This window comes from Ischnura elegans, chromosome 4 (genome assembly GCF_921293095.1).
Source record: "Ischnura elegans chromosome 4, ioIscEleg1.1, whole genome shotgun sequence".
In the NCBI taxonomy this organism is placed as follows: domain Eukaryota; kingdom Metazoa; phylum Arthropoda; class Insecta; order Odonata; family Coenagrionidae; genus Ischnura; species Ischnura elegans.
The window spans coordinates 40,038,298-40,062,698 of NC_060249.1; the positions used below are offsets into that span (position 1 = coordinate 40,038,298).

General features: G+C 37.4%; 2 protein-coding genes across 2 annotated transcripts in view; one reads left to right on the forward strand and one right to left on the reverse strand.

Moving 5' to 3' along the window:
- Nucleotides 1-8,214: 8,214 nt before the first annotated feature.
- On the reverse strand, nucleotides 8,215-9,341 carry LOC124157306 (60S ribosome subunit biogenesis protein NIP7 homolog). The gene is made up of 4 exons (XM_046531926.1): nucleotides 9,189-9,341; nucleotides 8,797-9,022; nucleotides 8,567-8,707; nucleotides 8,215-8,406 (listed from the first exon to the last, which is right to left on the reverse strand). The coding sequence occupies exons 1-4, from the start codon at nucleotides 9,242-9,244 to the stop codon at nucleotides 8,287-8,289; spliced, it is 543 nt and encodes a 180-aa protein (XP_046387882.1). The 5' UTR covers nucleotides 9,245-9,341; the 3' UTR covers nucleotides 8,215-8,286.
- Nucleotides 9,342-9,373: 32 nt separating this feature from the next.
- The window catches only part of LOC124157305 (testis-expressed protein 10), a 29,031-nt gene continuing 14,003 nt past the window's right edge, over nucleotides 9,374-24,401 (forward strand). Inside the window, exons 1-7 of the mRNA XM_046531925.1 lie at nucleotides 9,374-9,673; nucleotides 9,754-9,957; nucleotides 10,110-10,430; nucleotides 13,668-14,004; nucleotides 17,245-17,354; nucleotides 21,393-21,735; nucleotides 23,956-24,223. Coding sequence (XP_046387881.1) covers nucleotides 9,482-9,673; nucleotides 9,754-9,957; nucleotides 10,110-10,430; nucleotides 13,668-14,004; nucleotides 17,245-17,354; nucleotides 21,393-21,735; nucleotides 23,956-24,223 — 1,775 coding nt within the window. The 5' untranslated portion in view covers nucleotides 9,374-9,481. The remainder of the gene's footprint in view (nucleotides 9,674-9,753; nucleotides 9,958-10,109; nucleotides 10,431-13,667; nucleotides 14,005-17,244; nucleotides 17,355-21,392; nucleotides 21,736-23,955; nucleotides 24,224-24,401) is intronic.

Genomic DNA, 24,401 nt, shown 5'->3' on the forward strand with positions numbered 1-24,401 from the left:
GGCCATTTGTACCCACTGAGCTTTGGAATGTCCCAAATTTGCCATGATAAATTATCACCATATTTCCATGGATCCCTATTAACAGTTGTATATCTATGGCTGCTAAACATAGCAAAGTACTATTCCACAAATCTTTCATTGCTGCTGACTATTGCATCATTTTCAAGATAAAAAGTAATAATATTAGCATTATTTCGTTCAACTAAGTGATGTTTTGGGCATTGTCAACCTTTAGCACCTTGAACAAAATGGAGTATGGATGTTACATATTCATATATGATGCAGTGCTTACTACCCAAGGAGGATAATCTCACTCATGATGAGTTCAAGATGACCTCCCTTGCGACCCACCCTTTAATACTCACAGTGGCCTAGAAATACTCTCATATGTAATGATCTCATTAGTGAACCATTCCTCCTTTGACCAAAAATTGGGTCACAGAATAGAAATGATATATTGACATATTTAATCAGTCACTAAGTAAAATAAAATTCACTTGTTACAATCCACACCCATTCTTGATACCTATTAATCATTTTGACAGTTTTACTCCATTTTCAATGTATATATTTGGCTACACGTAGGTATTTACTGGATAATGATGAAATACTGTTGAAACCATAAACAAAAATGAAACATCAGCGTGTAATGTAGCATGTGAATTTAGATTTCCTGATTCATTGTTTTACATAGTATCAGATGTTCAACTCATCTTTGGGTCTTTTCAAGGTCCATGAATTTAGCATATATTGTTTTGATGGTTCAACCTGATTTTGCATTCCCTAAGGGATAGTGGCTACCTTGGATACTGGGTGAGTAACAGAAGTCTTCTTTCCTTGTACGAGTACTGAAAGAGGCCAGCAACTGGGAAGGTTTATCAGTATCTTAACAACATATTCAATGTGTTAATGCAGTGTTCTGCGAAGTCAATGTTTACATTATCATCAACTGAGGGATTTGTTTGGTGGAATTTCCAAGAACTCTTGATCACATTAACTATTCTAAGAGTTGGAAGAGTGAAGTACCTTCCTAATACAAGCATAAAATGCCAATTCTGATGCAATATTGAAAGAGGCTACATGCCTGCCCAGAGGAGACTCTGAAGAACTGGCTCTTGAGAGACTTCCCAAGTCTTTTTCAGTCCTTAGAAGATGCCAGGGTATTCTTCAGTGGTCACTGCTCTCATCTTATTGGATTTACAAGTGGGAAATCCTTGCCATGAATGTTATGATGCGTCTGCCATTGAGGAGGATCTGAAAAAATTTAGTTGAGTTGGTAAGGCAAACATTGCCACGGTGGAAAATATTGAGCTTTGTAGTGGTCAATAGTGGAAGCTGCCCAATTTTCCAGGTACAGTCACAGAAGTATCGTGAAAGCATTAAAACTTTTGCATGTTGTGTCCCCTAAAATAGCTGTCTTTGGGATTCCTCAGGCTCAAAATTTTTAATTGGACAATGTTCCTTCACCTCTTCTTGACATCTCATGGAGATGGATTGTTCCAGTAATGGTATCCTACTCATGGACTGTCTAATTTTGTTGTATTGGACAATGGTAAGTAGGTGCCTTATTCCTAATATGATGTAGCAATGACAATGCTGCTTTTGGAGAGGCTTTAAGAAGCATTTCAGGAGGGGGCCAAGCCATTGCTACTCTCAGGTTTTCTGGTTACTAAACAAAAATGCCATAATAACCTCTCTTTCTAAAGAGAAGACTTCTCTACACAATAATTCCCTATTTGTTTTAAGGAGCCTCTATCCAACTCCATTCTAATTCTTAATAATGCGAATGATGCTTAACCATTTTCACATGGCCTTCAGCTAATCCATGAGACTGAGGGAACTATGGAGTCACATGTACTATGGAGGAAAACATTATCCCAACAAAGGTTGTCCCGCCACTATCGCTCCGCGGGATAGTGTTTTTCCTTTCCTGTGGGTTGTTATTCGTTGGTCAGTGAGGGAAATTCAAACAAGGCAAGCCATTTCCTTTCTTCGTCGTCCAAATACGCGACTGACCATTGAGTCTCCCACAACCCAGGGCATGACTTGCGATGAACTCCATAGAATAGAGACGCAATCGACTGCATCATATGCGCATATTAGGAACGCACTGAATTTTCCTTTGCATATCTCAACGAAACAACAAAAATCACTACAGGCCACAGCATGCTTTCTCTTGAGGTAAACAAGACAGTCAACGAGCAGATTCGATAGGTTATGTATTTGGATGCAGTTGACTTTGAAGACGTTTTAGTTTTTCTGGAAAGAATAATGATCACATGGACAGAACGCATTTTTCTTTGGATTGAGAAGGATATGCTCCCATCTTGCTTTGAGTACCTTTGTCAGCAGGCGAGAGGGGGAAAAGTAGTCCGCTTGTTTGGGGCAGGCTTAATAGCAGCGGAAACATAGCGAAGGATGAATAAAAATAGAAGTAAAGTGTACTACTGGAAGAAACGCAACAGAGGTTGATGAGGCATTAACAATCGGAGAGGGTGCACGACTGGAGATTTTAATGCTGATATATAATACATCGAAGTGCTGCTGAGATTTCAAATTTAATAAAAGAAGAGATACTGTCCAAAGTGAAGTGTGGATTCATTGGAAGATTTTTTTTCGTGCCTTGATTTTTTTTTTGTCCACATTAACTTAAATATTTTATTTGACCCTTAAATATTTTCAAAAGTAATTTGACAGCAATGAATATCATGAATTGTTTTAATTTAACAAAATTGGTTTTCAAAGCAATTGAAAAGAAAGCGATATATAAAACTGCAGAAAATAATTTTTTGGGTATTGGCCACCGGCTAGGAAAAAATAAATGGTTAATTTCTTGCAATTTATGGAGGAAATATTTTCAGTCGCAATTGTCATACTGAAACCTTTTACAGTGATGATTATTTAGGTATTTAGAGAAATTTCTGATGCTCACAATTGCTGTGTTGCAGATTACATATGGCGAATATTTATGCCGTATTTTCAGAGACGAGGAAATGAGGAAGAAGACAAGGAGATGGGCTTTAAGTGAACTTAAGAATGAGTGCCTGACTAGGAGCGAAGAAGGAAAGGAAAGGAGGGTTAGAGGGAGATAGTGATAAACGGATGGCACAACTGCTAAGGATATCGAATATGCCAATATTCTGGTGAGCAGTACGAAATACGTTCGATTGCGAGGTGCGAGGCAGGCAAGTTTACCGTCACGACCTTGGTGGCTGAAATAAGACCGTTTATGAATTTCCCTTGACTCATTCCAGGGATTATATACCGTTAGAAAGGGAATCCATTCTCCTGCAAAGTGATGGTGGAGGCACAAATTCTGTTGGGATACTTTTGTCCCCCATAGTACAATAATAATATGTTCCGTGGAGAACCACTCAAATTTCACACCGACTAAAGGAAATCCATTATCAGTCATCACTTGACCCAAATAAACACATATGATACAATACACAGTATTCTACATATTTCACCTTAGTAAATGGGATCAACCGCAGGTTGAAATTATGAATAGTTCTTTTAAAAATCCAGATCCACCCTTTGCCAGGGATGCTGAGCTTCGGGCCAAGACATCATGTTTAAGATTCTTGGAACTTACATTACTCACAGAAGCATTTATGAATCTCATTCAACATAGGTTCCAGACTAAAATGGATCAGACCTCGATGGTAGAGTCTGCTCTCTGGTAAAGTCAGCAAAGATTTTACATGCTATATTCATAGAAACTTGTTATTTCGTCTCATGCTTTTTATCATTTTCTATCACAAGTTTTGAGGCATTGAAGTGTACCACAAGATAGGATTTTGTCCAGGTCAGTAGAAGATACAGAAAACACTCAAGGGGGGAGATATTTGGCAAAAGATATTTTGAGCCACCTATGTATATTGTTAACGTAATGAAAAATAATTAAGTTACATGCAAAGTTTTAGAAAGTTTAATCAAAATGATTATACACATATGCAAGACGATGTCATCTAAAGATATTAAAAAGTAGAGATGTGCGAATAGTATCCATGAATACTAGAAAGTATTCGATATTCGAGGTCTCGAATAATTATGCTAAAGGTACGCTCTCGAATACTTTGAATTTCGAGCTGTACACTGTCGTTGATAGTTGACTCAGAAAATTGTAAAGAACTCTAGTCATTTAGTGCACGCAGTGCCGTTTTAGGAAAGTTGATGAACTACATCAAATATGTACACGGATTAGAGCGGCGAAAAGAGTTCGACGTGGGGAACCGAAAATGATTGGGTGAAAAAATCCGAAAATCCCCGGTTTCCCCCACCAGGAGAACCTCAGTGCCGTGGGATAGTAAGTACGTAGCACAATTCCCAAGATCCACTACCCCCTCCATCCATCAGCCCTCGGCCCCTCCTCCGACACTTTCCTCCTCTCCGAAATCAAACAAAAGGTGAAAAGGTCCCACCTCGCACAGGGTTCGTATTACGAAGATCATAAATGAAAAGCTTCAAAAGAAAATATCAAGTTACTGGAGAATAATAGAATCTTGTTTCACCCCTCCCTCTTTCTCCCCCACTAACCTTTTTCTGCCTACCTGCTTAGAAGTTCCCCATTTCTGGAAGTCAACTGCTGCATGAGTACCGTGGGATAGTTACATTAGCGCATTTCCCAAGATCCACTATCCCCATCATAGCTTGGTTCAAAGAAATGACTGGAAAAATGTGAATTCCATGTTACATATTTAAGTATTTGTTACACACCTGGTAGAATTTAAAATGTTAAAAGAACTATTAAAATACATAAAAATTGTATGCTACCTGTATATCTGCCCATTCTCTCAAAAACCACTAAATCAGAATTCAGAAAGAAGATACAGTAAAACCTCTATGTATTGAACCTCTTTACATCATAAACCTCCATACTTCATACCACCCCTACGGTCACATCAGATTTACATGTAAATTTATAGACAAACCTCTTTGTAGTGAACCTCTTTTTATCATAAAACCTCTACTTATCACACCAAGGAGACACCCCCGAGACAGCCAAACAACCTCCGCAAATCGTACCAAGACAACTAGAGACCATTAATGCAGCCGCGATTACATACATGGAATGACATTTTCAGTGATAAATGTTTCACCCTTATTTTTTTTCTTATGCACCCTTTAATATGCGGTAATTTTCATGTTAACCATTTGTTAAGGTCATTTTGTTCCATATGAGAGCATACCTAACAGTAAATAAGAAAAAAGGTATCCAACAATCCTAATCATTTTAAGTGACTATTGAATTAACCTTTTCCCTACTGTACACGTATATAAAGGTGTGGACGTTTCCTGACCCAGGAGACGACGGGCGTATATGTACGTGTGAGAGTTTACCAGCCAGGAGAACGAAAGCCGTATATATACGTTTTCTAGCTCTCTCCCTTTTAGGACGGTCGTGGGTTTACGTCGTCTTTGTCTCGGGACCCAACTCTTCGGGGTTTAGGATTAACCCTCGGAATCCGGAAGCAGGTACCCAGACCCTTCGTCTTTTATAACCCCTCTCAGCGGTAAGGGACAGCGGTCATACTATTGTTTATACAGTCAATTTTCGAAATAAATATTTGTTCATTTCTCAAGAAATATAAACTAAGAATTGAATTGTTTGTCTTTTGAGCAGCGTTTACCAATTTTAAACGAAAGTCTACGATAAGTATTAACTTATATCTCGATTCCAGTGTAATTATCATATTACGATTGATAATGCTTACCCGAAATTGTTTTTAAAATTTTTTTTCGTTATCACTCGCAGAATGAGAACGTCAAACGTCTGAACCCAAGAACAACTAAGACAGAAGTGAAGGGAAACTTTATAATCAAAAAGAATTGTGGGTATGTGAACGAGAATGAACTTTACCCATTCTGAGAAATACGTTTCTATACTGATGGGTAGAATTCCAGAGAAGGTCTTCATAAGTTATTTCAGCCCGTGGTGGAGCGTATTTTCGAAACAAAATGAGGGATTTAAAAAATTCCGAGAAAGAACATAATTATACTGATGGATGCAATTCCAGAGAAGCTCCACAGGTGTTCTGAATGCCCGTGTGGAGCGTACTTTGCAAGGGATACCAAGGTTGCCCTGTGACAGACAAAGAGCTTTTCTTGCTAGGATTTTTTTTACCTCGAATTTCGGACAAATAGTTGATAAGATTTTTGGAAGGGTTTGAATACGATAAGAACAATTTTAGGATCATATATTTGGCATTGAAATGATTGATGCATTAAATCCATTAAAATTGACCTTAGAACTTCATTTAAAATTTGACAATGCTCAGAAAAAAATGAGGAATTCAATTCAAAGTCTGTAATTTACGTGCAAGCAACAATTATCCATTTGATAAATACATATAAGCAATCCATAAATTGACCGCGAACCAATGCCACAGGTATGGTCGTAAACCCGGAAAGGAGGGAGCACATCAACCCTCAGAGTCCGAGATAAGCCCCCGCTGCAAGGGGGCGAAAAAGGTTGGAGCTCATAGGGTGTAATAATCCGCTAGACCCTTCTTAACGAATGCCCTCCAAAAATGCTCCGTACCACGAGAAAGAAGAGTCTCTTGGGGCTCAGTACAGCAGTCATGCTAAGACGAAAATTTCGCAGTCTCGAAAGGGTTAAGAGAGATCACATCTCTAGAATAGAGTATACTATTAACTAACTCTATAGAATATCATAGAGTTTACTCTAGAATCATGGTAAAAATCATGTGACAGTGCTTGCTTTCTGTTATAATTAAATAATGAATACAATGCATGCGTGTTTGTTTGAACTAATATGTATAATTATTTAAAAGATAGTGGTACCTTTCATTTCCAAAGTATATGAAAAAATGGTGCATATCACTAAAACCTCTCTATAGTGAACCTCCATACATCAAATTGCCCAAATTTTGGTCTCCTCCATTACAATGTGAAGAGGTTTTACTGTACTTGACATATTCAGTCTGACATTGCCAGTAAGGATAAGTATGGATTTGCATAAGAGCCCTTAGTTTTTGGAGGACCAGAGGATTCATTCCCTTTTGTTTCTTAATGCCTTGTTACATGATACATTAACATGTACGGGTCAATGTATAAATGTATGAAAGCAAGAATGAATGCCAAAATGCCCGTGTAACCCAACTTGTGCGAATGCATGCACAGAAAATAGAACGTTTTAATTTGGTTCACACAAACGTACATTAACTTGTAAATATTATTTAATGTGTAACCAGGCCTTTATAGTAGTTAGAATTACGTATTCTAATCATAGTTTCCATATTGAACAACTATGAAAATGTAAAATAAAATTACCAGAACATACCTCAAATGCTTTTAGGATGTGCAGACTAAGGTTGTTGCTTTGGGGGAGGGCAGTTCTTCATTTTCAATGGTGCCTTGGAGGTAGCCAGCAATAATGCATTAGAGATATGAAATACTTTGCACTTTGCACATAAAAATTTATTAAACTAGAGTCACCCAGACCAACGGTCAGTTTAAAATTCCCAACCCTCCTTTCCACCCCCAATTTCTCAAATGTTTGCGAGTGTGCAATTTGTGTATATATATTGGTATGGTTGATTTCTTTGTTTCGTCTTAATAATGCTGCAGTGCAGCGAAACATGTCGACTCTAGTTTAATAAATTTTGATGTGGAAAGTGCCGAGTGTTTCACTTCATATCTCATAATGGATCTCCACAAAGTATCTGACTCATCCATCCAATTCAATGCACTAAAGGCCTGATAAATGCAGATGTAGCTTTTATGTATTGAGAAATTATTTTTAACATTGATAACGCTGGTGAAATAATTAAAGCTTTCATTAGAGAGCCACCTTAAAGTTTATCATCTTTGCAATAAGTAATTGGATGGGTTCTTCTCCCCCACCTAAATCCATCACTAAATTGTACTCCGTTTACAAATTTGCCCATGAAAGGGCCTGTACCTAGCACTTTCAAACCTTTAACGAATTTATTGAGCGGTTTGCAAGTCAATAGATAACCATCAGGTATATGGCAAGTCCTGGTGATAAAGAGCAACACAAAAACTGCAATATTACAGTGGTACTGGAAAATTATCTTAGAAAACGTTAACCGGAAGCAATCGTACATACCAACCACAAGCAGAACAAAGATATGTAGAACAAAGATATGCCAACCGACATATTAGCTCACAAGAAGACTTTTATCTCCACTGGTAAGAATAAATGAAAGTTATTAAACCTTGAATCTGTTGAAGCTTGCAATTTTTATAATTTATTTGAAATTACTTTACAATGGTCGCGAACAACAGAATACAATAATATCAAGTGAGTTCATGCTCGGATCTAATAAACTCTCCAACATCTGCTTGGTGAAAACATACAACAGTCAACGGATCCGTATGTTTGCATTCTGCAGTAGATTTGGCAGCCACACCAAACCCCTTAAATCACAAAATAGATTAATTACTTCACAAACTAGATCTATGTTAATACAAAACATTTTGAAATGATGAAAATGTTATTGAACGTAACAAAACCTTCCCATGGTCAGTAATAGGATTTAATTTACATAGCATAGAAAATCAAAAACAAAAAACTCACCAGAGGTATATCGCTCATAGAATAAACCACTACCCCTTGATAACGCTGTGTGCCTTCGGTTATTCTTCCCAAGCCAGATTTCAACACGTTGTGGCCATATAAGAATTGCTGCTCGGCTGATGGTTTCAGCCAAATTTTGTACTGAAATATTAAGACACCAAATTTAGCAGAGACACATTCAAAATTGTCAACGATCAATTAATTGGCAATTGAATGAGATTTCTTGTCACCTGTGCGTAAGGAGCAATATAATTCAAGGCTGTTATATGAAGCCTAAATTTTCCTGTTTTCGTAAACTTTCCAAAGCACGTTCCCATGCTGATAAGTCTATCTTTTCCAACATTTTCAGCTATTTTGAGAACTTTTTCCGACAAATAGTACACCCTATCTTTTTGTTCCCTAAAGCAATACGTTCCGTCGGGTCGGTCAATAAGGAGCTTCACGTTAGCGCCAATACTGAAAGAAAATCAGGAAAATAAAAATGAGCTCGTGGCCTCATGAAATACACAGTGATGTAGAGAATGACTATTTTCCTCATCACTTCACCAACTTCACGTAGGCACATTTCTCATTAAATCGTGATTCAAAATCCTACATCTAAGAAAATTAATCACATACTTACTATTTTGTTATTTTTTCAAATACTAATTTTATTCTTTCGTCCGATAGCTTCTTCATTTTGCTCTCAATAACTCAAAACCCAGGAGGTTCAGAACGCACGTGTATTGAGGTAAACAATTCGCATTACGCTTAGATTATGTTTAACATGTTTACATGTTTACTACATGGGATCACGGTGCACCATGTGTGTACGGTTTCTCCACATGGATTCTATCATGTTCATCGTGTGAGGCCGTGACTTTTATGTGCATTATTTTCTGTTGTTATCAATTTATCTTGTAGTAATTGACTGAAATGGGTAAGCAAGGGCATCACAAGAAAAATCTCAAGAAGGAGAAGAATAAAGTTAAATTTAAAGTCGGAAAGTCATTGCCGAAAGGTCAAAATATAACCGATACGTCGTTTAAAGTGAAGAAAGTTGTTATTAAGGAGCAGCTCAAAACTGGTGGATTAGAACCCGTGACCAAACGCAACCTAAACCTGAAAGTATGTTTTGTATTGAACACGATTTCCTTTTTTGCCGAACGTACAGTAGTACCTAATTTCACTATGGTTATGATTTACAGGAGACTCTGTCGCGTCTGCAGCATTATAATACAAACGTTAAAATTGAAAACCTAAGTGGCTTAAAAGAAATTTTAACCAATAATCAAGATTTATTATCGGGAAACCTCCAGACTGTGTTGGAAAAGTTGGCAGAGTTGATTTCTGATCGAGAAGCAGTTGTGCGGAAGGAAGCTATTTCACAGTTGGCAAATCTGATAGGACAGGTGAATAGTAGTCTATTTAGTTTTTAATTTTGTATTTGTAGTCAGTAATTCATCGTTAAATAATATACTTCCACCTGATGTTATTATTTCTCTAGGCATGCCTAGAAGGAAGACGACGATAATTTTATCCTTAACATGTATTGTGATTTCAGGTTCCATCTTCAAGATTAGCCCCGTTTGTTTGCCTACTTTGCTCCCATCTGGGTGCTGCTTTGAGCCACATTAATAAGGACATTCAATTAGATGCTCTTTTGCTTCTTGATGGAATACTTTCCCGTCATAGTGTTGCAGCATTAATTCTATCTACAGCTCCGCCTTCTCCGTCATTATCCCATCCATTTGATTTGATTCTTCAAGGCCTCATTAATCAAATCTCTGAGCACAGGGAAACTTCAAGTAAAGCTTCGGGATGGGAGAGAAAATTAAGTGTAAATCCTGCATCAAAACTAGGCGATATTCACAGACGTACTAAGGTTAGTAGATATGTCTTTTCCAAGTACTTTAAATCTTTAGATAATGTAAGGCAGTTTATCCTCTTGAAAATGAGTCATATTTGTCCTGAAAAAAGGTCTGTTCTGTAGCAAAAATGTTCCTTCTGTGGTAATTGTGCTTATATCAAGGAATAAGTTGGTGTAAGCTCGCTTGCTTTCAGCAGTATGGTATACTTTTCTCTTAGGAACCTCAGGAACCGCCTTGCTGGCTTCATGATAGACAGTGGGATTTAAAGCAGCACCCACATGCAACATTCATAGTTTATTTTCATTTCCCATATCATACCATTTTCAATGACAGATTGAAACTTGATTTATTTGGAGCAACCTAATAAGGATTGATATCAAATAACAACTAAAAATCAATTTATTAGCAGTAACAAAAATGTCATTGAAGTAAACATGCAATAATATGAAAATCTAAGGGTACAATTTGTTGTCCCATCAAAGAAGTAAAAGTTCTTTTCAGCAGGGGTGGTTATTGAGGAATGGCAACTTTTTTTATAACTTGAAGTAACATATGTGTTTAGTATCTAATTAAACAAAAATTTATGATCATATGTCATATTCAATTTGTAAATTTTGGCTGTTGAAATAATTTCACAAATTGGTGCGAAATTCCACTAATCCATCCGTTCATGGGTGGGGTCCTCTCCATGGGCTCTCAGAAAAAGAATCAGAAGAGAATTACTTGCTCTGCCCCCTCTTGTCTTTTACTTGCTCTGCCCCCTCCTGCAAAAAAAGGTTCTGGCCTTCTTGGAAAATTTGCACACTGTAGCATTACGTCGTTAAATCTTCGAGATTGTGAATGTAAGCCCCAGGCACAGGGAACTCTGATCGTCTGTCACTAGCTGGTTGAGGGAAAGACTCCACAAACAAGAAAAAAACAGTACTCAAAGAAACAATTGTCACAAATTTATGAGTTATTTTCAATTAATATCTATTAGAAGTAGAAATATTCAAAATCAGAATTATTACAGAAAACAATAATGATAACTAATGATCTCATAGGAAACATTACCAAAAACGAAGTACAAGCTGTATGATTTTGCAGAAATCACCCATCTCAGCCGAGCCATCTATCCACCGCGAGCGCCAAAGCAAGAGAGGGCTTGCGAGCTCTGAAACGTGTCAGGGTGGAGGGGAGGGAATTTGCAAAGGAGTGGAGGGGTAATAGGGCAATGTGCAGTTAGCTTCATCTGAGTAAATCTCCTGGTAGGCACCCCTGTTGACTGGCACCACTGCAAAACATCCGTCATCCAAGCCGGGGTTGGGGGAGAACCGCGTACCGCTGGAATTTCTCTCCTCTATCTCCTGGGTTGAAGACACAACCAAGTGGGGTGATAGCTGGTAGAGGCAAGTCATTGGAATTCAAGGAGGGGAAAGACATATAGTGTGGTGAGGTGTTGGAGGGAGAGAGAATTGTGATAGGACAAGTGCAGTACTTCTCACTCCAAACTGCATTCTTATGCCTCAGCACCCACTTCCCCTTGATTGCCAAGGAGTAGGTATTCCTCTGCCGTACTACCTATATAAGTCTTGATCTCCAGGTGGGCTGGCGTCGGAGGGCAGCGTCGTAGGACAGCGTTCGTAGGACAGAGTTCGGAGACTAGAGTTCCGAGACTTAGAGCCTCCGAGCCTTTGAGTCAAAGGGCCTTTGCACGAAACTCCTTTGCGTGAAAAACCTTAGCGCGAAAATTCCGTAGCGGGAGAAGTTCTGCGGATAAGTTCGGAGGTATTTCTGGGGGGTACCGGAAATTTGGGGGGGGGTACACTAAATTATACCACATCCTCTGTGGGAAAATGACCACAAAATTGCTTGAATTTGTGGACAAAAACACATCCACCAAGAAATTATTAATGCACAGAAACATTTTTGAGACTTCACAGGTCCACTGGATTCCACTTGATGAACCCCCACTTGTTAACCCCCGTAAATGTCACAAAGAGGTGGGAGTTGAATTTCAACCCTTAAGAATTCAATGGTCTTACTACACATTCTAGGCCTCATTTTTCTTTTTGCAAAGTTTTTAAGATCATAAAAATGATCCACGTTGTGTTTGCAGCGACCAATCATCCATCGTCAAGATTTGATCCGTATAACATCTAGTTCATAGTAAGATACTTAACCCATGGCAGCAAAATCCATTTAAAATTCATATGGCCCCAACCATTAGCGGTATATGCGACGTAACGGGGCCTATACTTCTTCCCCCATTTGTGTATGTATTCCCCCATGTCCATGTATGTACAGTGAAACCTCTATTTTACACTTTTGAATGGACCACTTACAAAAAGTGCAAAATTGAGGATATTGTAAAATAGAGTATCATTATTTAATGGCGGTATTGTTTGGGAAACTGTGCAAAATCAGGGAAAATGTATAATGGGGGAATGTAAAATCGAGGTTTCACTGTATGTCACCAAAACACCACTCGAATGATTGTCCTCTCAGGCAGTTTAGATGCCTAATAAATCGGCTGTGTTCACTGAAATCCCGACAACAGTTAACTCCATTCTAGGTGAGACGTGGAAGGAAGCATAATTTGGAAAATTGGGGGAAGAATTCGTATGACATACTGTGATGCATAAGACTGAATTTCCTTGGTCCTGGGATATGTAGTTCAAAAATTCCTGATTATATAAAAACATTAAATGAACATTATATTGGAAGATATACTCTGCAAGTATTTCCTGAGCTGGCCACATTCAGATGCCATTATCATTAATCATATTATCATTAATGTTTTATATCAATGTAGTTCAATATGTATTGCATGTAGCATTTTTACGGGGGAAAAAGGGAATGCAAGTTCATAACTTTTCAATGATTGCCAGCACATGCAATGTACCTCAGATCTTGTTTCACACTGTAGTCTGTTTATAGGAAATTTCATGCATATTGGGATGGCTAATTTTTAATTTGTGGTGAAACTAGTCAGAGAACTTGGACTCTCTTCATCAGAGTTATGCAATACAGTGAAAAATTGCATAATGAAATAACCTAATATTTGAAAGTAAATTTGAGCCAAAGATCACAAATAGGTTTTGCTGCCTTAATTTATCAGGTTGGCATCTGCTAGTTAGTGTCCACTGATCATCCTTCCTATCTCCCACAACCTCAAGAACTTGTTTCTTGATATAACTGAATATATATTCTCCCATGCAATAATAATGTGTGTTAATATCTGTTATTCCTTCTATTTTTTTCTAAATTAGGTTTTGACCCAGCTTTTTTCTCTCATGAAAGCTGCTCTGGATATGAGAAGAAAATCATGCAGTAAAGATGTTCTGAATGAAGGACCAAAATGTATACTGTGGAAAGATATTGCTGATTCAGGTTATGTTTCTTGCTATGGGCTTTCATATGGAAGCATCCAGGGACTTGCTCTACCTAGGACTCTGACATCTTCATTTAGTGTTCCTCCTTCGATTTCCTCTTCCGAACCATTGGGAGAATGCGACAAGTTGAAGGTGATTGTTTCATCCCTAGTGCCAATATTAGTGGAGTCTTGGAAGGAAGTTGCACCTGCTAAAGATACCTCATCAGATAATAGTGAGTTTACTTGATGGTATTGAAGTAAAAATACTGCTTCAAGATCTATTTTATATTAATTTAGATAAATTTCCTGTTGGTACCTTGTCCTCTGTTAATTGATATTAAATGTTTATTTGTTGCAGTCATTGACTTTCTTGGTATCATACTAGGCTGATTTTACTGTCTTGCTATATTCTATGCGTAAAAATGATTATTTTTTCATTTATTTACAGTATACATTTGTTGATATACATATTTTTTCATCAAATTATTGTGATAACCACTCCCTCTTTTATTGGCTAAATTGTTGGAACTGTTTAATTTTGATATCTTCCTTTCTGAGAATGTAATAATTAATTATTGCTATATCATAAGTGGAGGCAGAGATATGTTTATTGTGGCATCCCGCCCCTGGCTCGCCCGGATGTCTAAATAGAACCGTGGGGAGATGTCTCACAAAAACAAAAAAATATATATAAATCCGTGTGGATCCCTCCCGTATGGGACCTACGGGACAAAACTATGTCACTCTCTTCGTAGAATTTACAGAAAATACAAATATTCCCCTTCTTTGGAGATAATTGCGGGTGGGGGGTTCCCGATTCGACCTGATGGGTAACGTTCGGACGCTTACGCCCTCTTTCACAACGCATTCAAGGAAAAGAAAAATGACCGGGGCGAAATGAATGGTTGGGGAATTTTTTTTTAGATGACCCGTGAAGGAGTTAAAACAAAAACACTTACTCAAAACTTTCAGCAAAACAAAATATAATTTAAACAATAAAACTGCATGTAACAAACAAAAAAAAAGAAACCCTCTTATGAACTAGTGACGTATGAGTTGGTGAAAACAATTTATGACACATCAATGATAAAACACAACAATATACCGTATATGTCTGATTATAGTCCCCCTTTTTTTTCCAAAAATGTCCGTGATAATTATAAAGGGGGGGACAATATTCAAGCCCATATTTAAAATTTTTTCCCGAAACTCAAGCCTCAAAATTAGGGGGGGGACTATATTCAGAGGGGGACTATATTCGGAGGAATACGGTAAATTGATTTTCAAAATGAAATAATTGAAGTGGCAAACAATAACAACAAAATACAGTTCTGTTGTGAACACGTAATAAATGATACACTTTTTTAATTATTTCTTGATAGGGGAGGTAAATGAAAGTCCATCCCATTGAGTGTTATTTTGACTTTGGTGATTAATTTCACTTTCACTGAGTAACTGATGCGTTTCGTGACTGTCTGTCTTGAAACTGGGCAGAAGACAAGAGGGGGCTTTCGGTGGGGGGGGGGGATAGTTGCGATCTTACTTGACTGTTGTTCGTGGTTAGACCAGGTGGGGTCCAGCAAACTCTCATTCCTTTTACTGCAAACTCCTCTTTCTCCCTTGTTGGAGGAAGCTGCACCCGGAACGTAAGGAATGCGTCCCTTTTAAGCTGGTCCTTGCTCCTTCGGACGGGGTGAGAGTCTCTTCTCGTTGGACGACAACATTTTAAATTCTACCAGGTGTGTAACAAATACTTAAAAATGTAACATGGAATTCCCATATTTCCAGTAATTTCTTTAAATAAAGTATGGGAAAACTTCAAACGCTTACTAATTGAAGGATCAGATCGATACGTTCCCTCCAAAATATTGAAAGCAAACCCTGATCCTGAATATTATAACGTAAAAATCAGAAGGGTTCATAAGATAACACATCAAGGTGGCTTATACTTGAGTAATTATAAACATGCCTGTACGAAACTAAACACCAAAAAATTAAAGGCCAAGGATAAATTCTTGAGGAACTCTCTAAAAGAAAAGGGCTAGAGTGAGCTTTATAAGTATATTCGAAGGAGACGAAAAGGGAATAATGCTCTGGAAAATGTTTCTCTCAAGTGTGAAGGCCGTATTGTAAATGATAATTATCTCCAATAGTTGGGGAAGATGTTTCGTTTGATCCTTTTGAAATCAAAGACAGGGATGTAAGAAATAGATTGAGCAAAAGAAAAGGGACGCGTCCTGTGGTCCTGACGGCCTCCCGGGGAACTAATCAAAAGGTTGGGTAATTTCTTGTCCCTTTTCTAAAACACTTGTTCACGGTAATGATTAACAATGGTGATTTACCCGATGATTGGAAACAGTCATACATAGCTTCCATCTTCAAAAAAGGGCCTTGAGATGGTGTTAATTCGTATCGGCCGGTTCGTCTAATTTGCATCGTGTGTAAATTAATGGAGCATCTGATCACGGACTATATCAAGGAAGTCTTAACAAGTTGTGTACGGATGGTGAGAATTCTCGTCATTTTTTCCCCGAACGTTTCGGATGGATGACGAAGATTCTCGTCATTTAGGCGCGTCTACCTAAACAATTTTAAATCGTACAATACGTATTCGTTAGTACGTTTTCAGTTGTTGTTCGTTATTCATAATGAATTGATGCCTCATAACGTTTGATCGGGTAAAGTCATATTCTAAACATTAGCTTACCCCGGTACGCAACGTGTTAAGAAAAAAAAACTGGTTTTGGGAAGGAAAACATGGTTTCTGTAAGGGTTATTCCTGTGAAAGTCAATTAGTGTCTCTTTATCAGGATTTGGTGGAGGGGCTTAACAATGGGAAGCAAATTGATGGGGTTCTGATTGATCTCTCAAAAGCTTTTGATTAGGTAGATCATGAGATTCTAATAAAAAAAATAAAAATACTCAGCTTGGATGGTTGGATCATAAAATGGATGAATTCCTTTACTTCAGGGGTACCATAAGGAAGTGTGCTAGGGCCTTTGCTATTTATTATCTACGTAAATGATATTAGTGGGAATATAAAGAGGCCAATTAGAATGTTTGCAGATGATTGCATTATTTATAGAGTTATAGACAAAGTAGATGATTGTATTAGCTTACAATGTCAATAAATACCTCATGTAGCAAGTAACATAAAACCTACACCTTATTTCGTATTCTTTACTATTCATTGCCTCATTCTTTTTTTTTTGACACTACTTTCTCCTATACACTTACTTACTTACTTTATACTTCTATTTTGTGCAGTGTCTTTTGGACAAATTAATTATTATTATTTTTATTATTATAACTTTGCTGTAAGTGCTGTCTTAATTCAGTTGGTGGGATTCGTACAATATAAGTCAACTAATATTTTACTTGTCTCCCTATGTTATATCCCATGTGATAATACTTTTCATTGACTTCAGTTCTCTCTACCATAAACTTATTTTGTATACTTTTTTTATGAACAGTGCTCACGTTAGAAGCAGCTGACTTACTGAAGATAATGCTGGACCTCTTTATGATATTGTTGGAAGCTTTGATGCTATATGATAAAGAATCAGCTGAGGCATCTGATCTGGTAAATTTTCAGTTTTCCAAATTTATATTTAAGATTAATGAATAAGGAATGAATTGAAATATCTGGTAGAATTTTTGATCGTAAATTTTTGGTATCATATCAGGTTATTTATGAACGATAGATCTTAAATGCGTGAAAATTAAATTTGGTGTGTTTGTGTGTCTCAAAAAGGTTGGCTAACCTTGCTTGCTATGATGAAGTTATCCTTAAGTTTTTCATTAGTGATCTTAATGATTTTGTAAAATCAAATGGCAAAAGATCACTTTTTCCACATTTACAAGCATATTTATTATGTACAGTGGAACCTCGTTAAAGCGAGTACGGGCTATAGCGACACCCCCGCTATTACGAGAGATAGCCGATGCACCGTCAATTAATCCTATAATAAGCGTGTTAAAAAATTCGTTTTTACGAGACTCTTTCGGTGTTGGCTCTCGCCATAGCGAGGGTTTCACCGCCGGAAGACTTTCATCAAGACTCCTTAACCTCTGTAATTGCTAGCGATCTGTTAGAAATGAAGTTACTGGAGTGCTCAGTCTCAAATTTATGTGGTAAACTGTCGTTCGATAAATATAATGATTGACGAAACAATGCTTTGCATGATTTTTATTCAGTGCGGCGCTTATAAATTGTTTGAATTGTTAATCGTTATTTGAGTAAGGAAATTTAGTGATGCAAAAAACATCGCCTTTCGTCTGGATTTATGCTTACGTTTATCGGATAGATGTTTATCTGTCGCCGCACCACTCCTGTTCCTGTATATCTGTTCGCAACAGGTATATTGGCTATTATTTTTTCCACCTCCGGTAAAGCGACAATGCGCTATTGCGAGTGTTTATTAGTGCACCGTGGGGTGTCGTTATATCGAGGTTGCACTGTAATGTACTCAAACCTCTTCATAACTAGCCTCTGTAAAAGGAAGCCCCTCTGTACCTCAAAAAAAGTTATGGTCCCAATTTTTCTCCTTTAGGATATGTATATGCATATTCTTAGTGTAGCAAATGCAAACATTTCCTGTATATTGACTTAAATTTTGGGCTCATTCATGATTTTTAATCTCTTTAGAATGAAAGAGCAGTATTTGGCCTCTTCGAGACATTCACTCTTTGACCATGTGCTGTTTCAATTGTAGCTCCATTATTTCTATGGCTGTATTTGGATGAAAAATGTCTTTTCTAGAGATGGGTCGAATAGCAGATTTCTCGAACTCGAATATCGAATTCGAATATTAAATCATTGCTCGAATATTCGAATACCTCGAATACTAATTGATGAATGCTGGAATGTTTGACTCGGTTGCTTATGCAGCAGGCAACACAGGATTTTGGGGAGTAGTTTTGATTTCCTTCAAAGGATTCAAACAGGAATTTAGCTGATTAATGGAATATTTTTATTTTATGGAAACAATTGGGCATATAATTTATTCAACTAACATCGCTTTACCCCCACTCCTGCTGCCAAGTGCTATCTGACAGTCTGAGGCATTTTGTAAAATACAAGCTCTTCTCCACCGGATTTTCTTCAATTATTTTCTGTCGATCTTTAGGCGTTCTCTAGATATAAGAAGATGAATTGGAATTGCTATCAGGGAGAAACCAAATATCCTGAGAAAATATCCCTTCGTCTGGGACTGTAACAATAAAGATTTATAGTACCACTCATAAATTGTAACTTGATATATGTTTTCGGAAAAAAATACCACATCAACTTCCCAGAAGCGCTGCTGCTCATATCGAGTCTTGCCAGAATGCCAAGCCTCCGTCCTATTTTGACATTTATTTCCTCGCGTAAAATGCTTAAATGAAGTCAGAAATGCGTCGCGTTTGGTCCTGTTCTTTTTTAAATTACGCGCATATTACTAATATTTCAATCCAATAAAGGTGTAATAATAATTGCCGAAAGTCATTGTTAGACACCTTTCGGGCTAGTAGATGACTCATGCAGCAGTTGACATCCAGAAAGGGGGAAATTCGAAGCAGGTAGGTAGAAAAAGGTCAGTGGGTGAGAAAAGGGGGTGGGCGCGAGACATGCTTTTATTTTTCTCGCGTAATGTGATATTTTTTTCGAAGCCAAGGTCTTCATAATATGATCCCTGCGCGAGCTGGGACCTTTTTTTATTTCGGAGAAGAGGAAAGCCTCAGAGGGGGATAGCGGATCTGGGGAAATGCGCTAATGTTACTATCCCACGGTACTCATGCAGCAGTTGAGCTCCAGAAATGGGGAACTTCGAAGCAGGTTGGCAGAAAAAGGTCAGTGGATTAGAAAAGGGGGGCGTGAGACACGTCTTTATTGTTCTCGTGTAACTTGATATTTTTTTCGAAGCTAAGGTCTTCGTAATACGACCCCTGCCCGAGCGAGGACCTTTTGTTTGATTTCGGAGAAGATGAAAGTGTCAGAGTGGGGCGAATGCTGAATGGAGGGGGATAGCAGATCGTGGGAAATGCCCCGATGTTACTATCCCACGGCACTGGAGTTTCCTGGTGGGGGAAACCGGGGATTTTCGGATTTTTTCACCCGGATCAATTTAGGTTCCCCACGTCGAACTCTTTTCACCGCTCTGACCCGCGAATTGGATGCAGTTCGTCAACTTGCCTATAGCGGCGCTGCATGCACTAAACGACTGGAGTTCTGTACATTTTTCCGAGTCAACTACCAACGACGTGCGTGCGACAGTGTACGACGCGAAATTCAAAGTATTCGAGGCGGTACTTTTCGCATAGCTATTCGAGACCTCGAATATCGAACACTTTCTAGTATTCGAGGTATTCGAGTATTCGCAGATACTATTTGCACATCTCTAGTCTTTTCCATGATCCCATGGTTTTCCTTAGATTATTTTGAGATCTTTCATAGCTTGTCATTTGCTTAACCTCTCAACCCTCTGGAATTCATGGTACCTGCTGTGGGCAGAATTCAGCAGAAAATCAAATACGCTACAAGTAGCTGAAAACTATTTCTTTTATTGTTGTGAATTAATAAAGCAATAGTATATGAATTAAAGTCTGCGAAAATTTTAATGAAAGGATTTTGCTTTTAAATCATTAAAAAAAGTTGATGAAGATGTATCTCTCTAAAAGGATAATTTTATTTTAGGCAATTGAAATATAGAGATTTAAATGTAAATTTTTGCTTTGAAGACATTATTTACTGAATATTTTCATCATCTACTTATCATATTTATGTAGTTCATGATCACTTAGGAATGTTAATGTATTGGCAACTCACAATTGTTGTCTGACAATAGTAGACCATCCACAGATGTTAGTACAGTGAAACCTCTGTTTAGTGGAATCTCTCGGACTCATCATTTTTTTCTGGATAAGACAGTATTCCACTTAACTCAAGGCCTGGCAATTCAAAAGAGGCCGTGAAAGTTGTATCAAGTCTATTGCATGCGTCACCTAAAAGGTTGGTTTGACTCAAACTCTACATGTAGACGAAATTATTATGAAATAATAAAAGAACAGCATCGCATTGTGGTTAAACATGTGAAAGAACGACACCTTTGGCTGGTTCCATTATTAGTATTTTATTTCATTACAGTTAAAGTTGTCTTTGGAATTGTTTTCTGCAATTCCGCTTAACCCAGATGCACGTGCCCGGGAATCGATTCTGTTTCTGTCTTTGACAGTTTCCATTTTACAGAGGGGACCAATGCACATAAAAAACCCTATTGCGACCGCCAGGACCAACAATATTTTCTGTATAAGACAGGTTTCTGCTTTGCTCAGGTTCCACTAATGGCAGGTTTGACTGTATAATTGAGTCGCAGCATTGGCAAAAAAATATTATGTATGCCTTGATGAGTTCTCTTAAATGATCCAGTAAATTCAGTAACTGAGGGTGTGAATGTTGTTCAAATTCTGTCCTTCTAAGACTAGAGAAAATGTGTAACTTCCAATTCCAAACTGTCTCCCAATGCCTTGTTTTCCATCCTCAAGCTTTGTTTTTTGGGATATGCTGGGATAATTTTAATGTTTGGTGTTGTTATATAATTTTTATGAATTTTTTAAAATGAGTATTTAACATCCCTTACAGGTTCAGTGGTTCAGAACATCATACAGTCAGCCCATATTTGATCTCCTAATGCCTATTTACCCATTCCAAAGTTCAGGTGCTAAGGGAAGAAGTAAAAAGGCTGGAAAACGTAAGAGTTCAGAATGGGTTATCGAAAGCTCTGAAAGGAATAAGCATAGATCAATTTTCAAAGGTGATGAGGATGCTGAAAATGAGAGAACTCCAGCAGAGTGTTTTCAGACAAGCCTATTGCTGGCTCAGTTTTATTGTTCTTTAGAACTTAAGCCTGCCGCAGTGAAGAGGCAGGGAAAGAAACTGTCATCTCGTCAACAGAACCTGACAAAAATATTGGCTTTTATGATAAGTTAGTAACCAAAATCTAATTATTTATTCTTTAAACTTAGCAATTTTACATTATTCTAGCATAGTAAAACTCACAGCATTCATTTTGTGTGGATATGGTTTGTCATTGTTTATAGTCTTGTGAGTGCTTGCATCACTCAATGGGTGGTTCTCCTTGTACAGGTGAATCGACCATAACTCTAATTGGGTCTTCAACTCATAAAAAATGGGTGACAACTTTCGTTTTTTTTTCTCCTGAGATAATAACTTAAAAAGGACTTTTTTGTGGTAATGTTTTCAATTAACTTTTTCTACCATTTGTTTCATTATTTTAATTGGTTCCAACTAAAAAAATATTATATTGATATTCTCTTAGAATAGTCAGTCTCTAAAGCTACCAGGGCAAGGATTATGCGAAGTTGAGAGCCAAAATGTCAGAAAATACGGACCCAATTATCTAGCTTGACACCAAAGGAATGTTCCATCGAATCTTACTTTAGGAAAGCATTAAATCATGATTCACTGAAAAGCAAGTTTATTCTCATCTCGTTTGTTCAAGTTTATTCATAAATAACTAGTGCAATCCTTTTATAAATGTGAATTTTTTAAATGAACTACAGTAGACTCCCGTTATTGTGAAGTTCACAGGACCTAAAAACCAGAGGTACGTAATAACGAAGTTTGTATGAATGTTTCTTTGTGGAATCATGGGAAAAAAACCATACTTTGTCAAAATGTCTCCTCAATCTCCCATATTTGTAGTCGCACAGCGAAACAGCTTCAGAATCAAAAGTATAATACATGCGATTAAGTTGCGTGCAAGTATATAAAAACAAGCACATTTGTTCAATTTTCTCAATAGAAGAATGCAGTATGATGTAATCGAGGGTAGATATCTTCCTAAGCACAGTAAGTCCTCGATATACAAACAAGATGTGTGCCGAGACCTTGTTCGTAAGTTGATAAACGTATGCTAGGCATCAAGGAGTACGGTTATCCTGCAGAATGCCTCTTTATAGCCTCTTGAGAGGCCTCTTCATAGACCGTAGGCTCCTTGCCTGCGTTCTTGGATCTAAAAATATTTCATCACTTCTCTAAAAGTTGGTAATATCGATTTAACGCCAACGAGGCGAAAAATAAGGGACGAGTCGTCTCACTACGCATATTTTTTTTACCTTCTACCATCTTCCGATTTATATTATCAAAGATGAACGCCCTCCTGGCAGCACACGTGGGATGACTTTTGCTGTATTCGAGGCGCAGGAGGGGTAGAAGCGAGCAGGTTGGGGATGGAATCGGCCTGCCGCTCTTGTATCCGTGACGCTGCATGGGCATTGGAATATTTTCTTCGTGGACTCAAATTAGGCATTTTGTTGTCAAATGGTGGCAGATACATCAAAATTTTTGTGCTATATGGGCAGCAACTTGGCAAAATCTATAGAGACTGACCATAAAATACTATATTTTTCGAATTTCGATCCTCCCCCCCTAATTTGCACTTGAGCAAGGGTCAGGGGTTCAGCGAGAGGTCTCAAAATTTTCAGGCCTTACTTTTGATCGGTCCCACAACTTTTTTTCATTGGGCCAGATGGATTTGAAAAACATTGATTTTTCCGATCTGCCCTACTGTATAATGCTGGATTTCAACTATGTATATTGGTGTATGTTTTTGAAAATCTAACATTCCTCCTGCACTTGCATGAATCTCTGGTTTGTTTTCCTTTTGAATGCTTGTAATAAGTTCTGAACGTGTCACACAGAGAAAATGGATAATCAACTCTCAGTAACTTTAATGTTTGTGTAAAATGTATCATGAAGGATGTAATTCTAGGAGTGGTAAGAAGAAACATGGAGAGCTTCAATTTAAACTATCAATGATTATAACTTTGTTTTGTTTAAATTATTCTGATTATATGTGCATTAAAGCAAAAAATATATGTATTGTAAATCAACCAGTTTAATTTAGTGCACTAGGGTGTCTGCAAATTAAAAAAATAATTGAATTTTGCAATCTTTGGATAAAGGCTATTAGGAGTTTTTAGATTCCACCTCAAACTATCAAATTTACAAAATCATTTTTATTTATTTCATCAAACTACCAAATATATGTTTTCAATGGTGTGCACTGAAGGAAATATGTAATGCTGTATTTTTATCATTAGTCAAATGTTCAATTGTTGACATTGAGTGTATGCCATTTTTAAAAAAAGATCTTTTATGATGCTCTTCTTCTTTTTGACAGGAAGTTTAGAAGATAGCAAAACTTGTCACAACCATGGTAAACAAATAAGTGATCTTCTGTGGAATTTTGTGTCATGCAGGAAAACATCTTACGGAAACTCAGGGAACCACATAGCCAAACTGGATGACATTAAGTACCTCATTGAAGCTGTGATAACTTGTTGTGAGAGTAGCTGTCCTCATGTGAAAAATTCTGCTGCCTTTAATTGTCCCTTCTTCAAACTTCTATGCAATATCCTTAAGGATAGTCAACTAGTTGAGCTACAAAGGTGTGTCATGCCTTCATTCTAGTATTCATGTAACTTTCTGAGGGACAGTTTCCCATTTGATATGATTATTAATAATATATTTAAATATGAGTCATGTATTTAATTCAATTTCAAACCTTAAGATTATTTTTATTTTGAAATAATTTATGGTGCCTATACAATTGGTCAGTGGTAACAA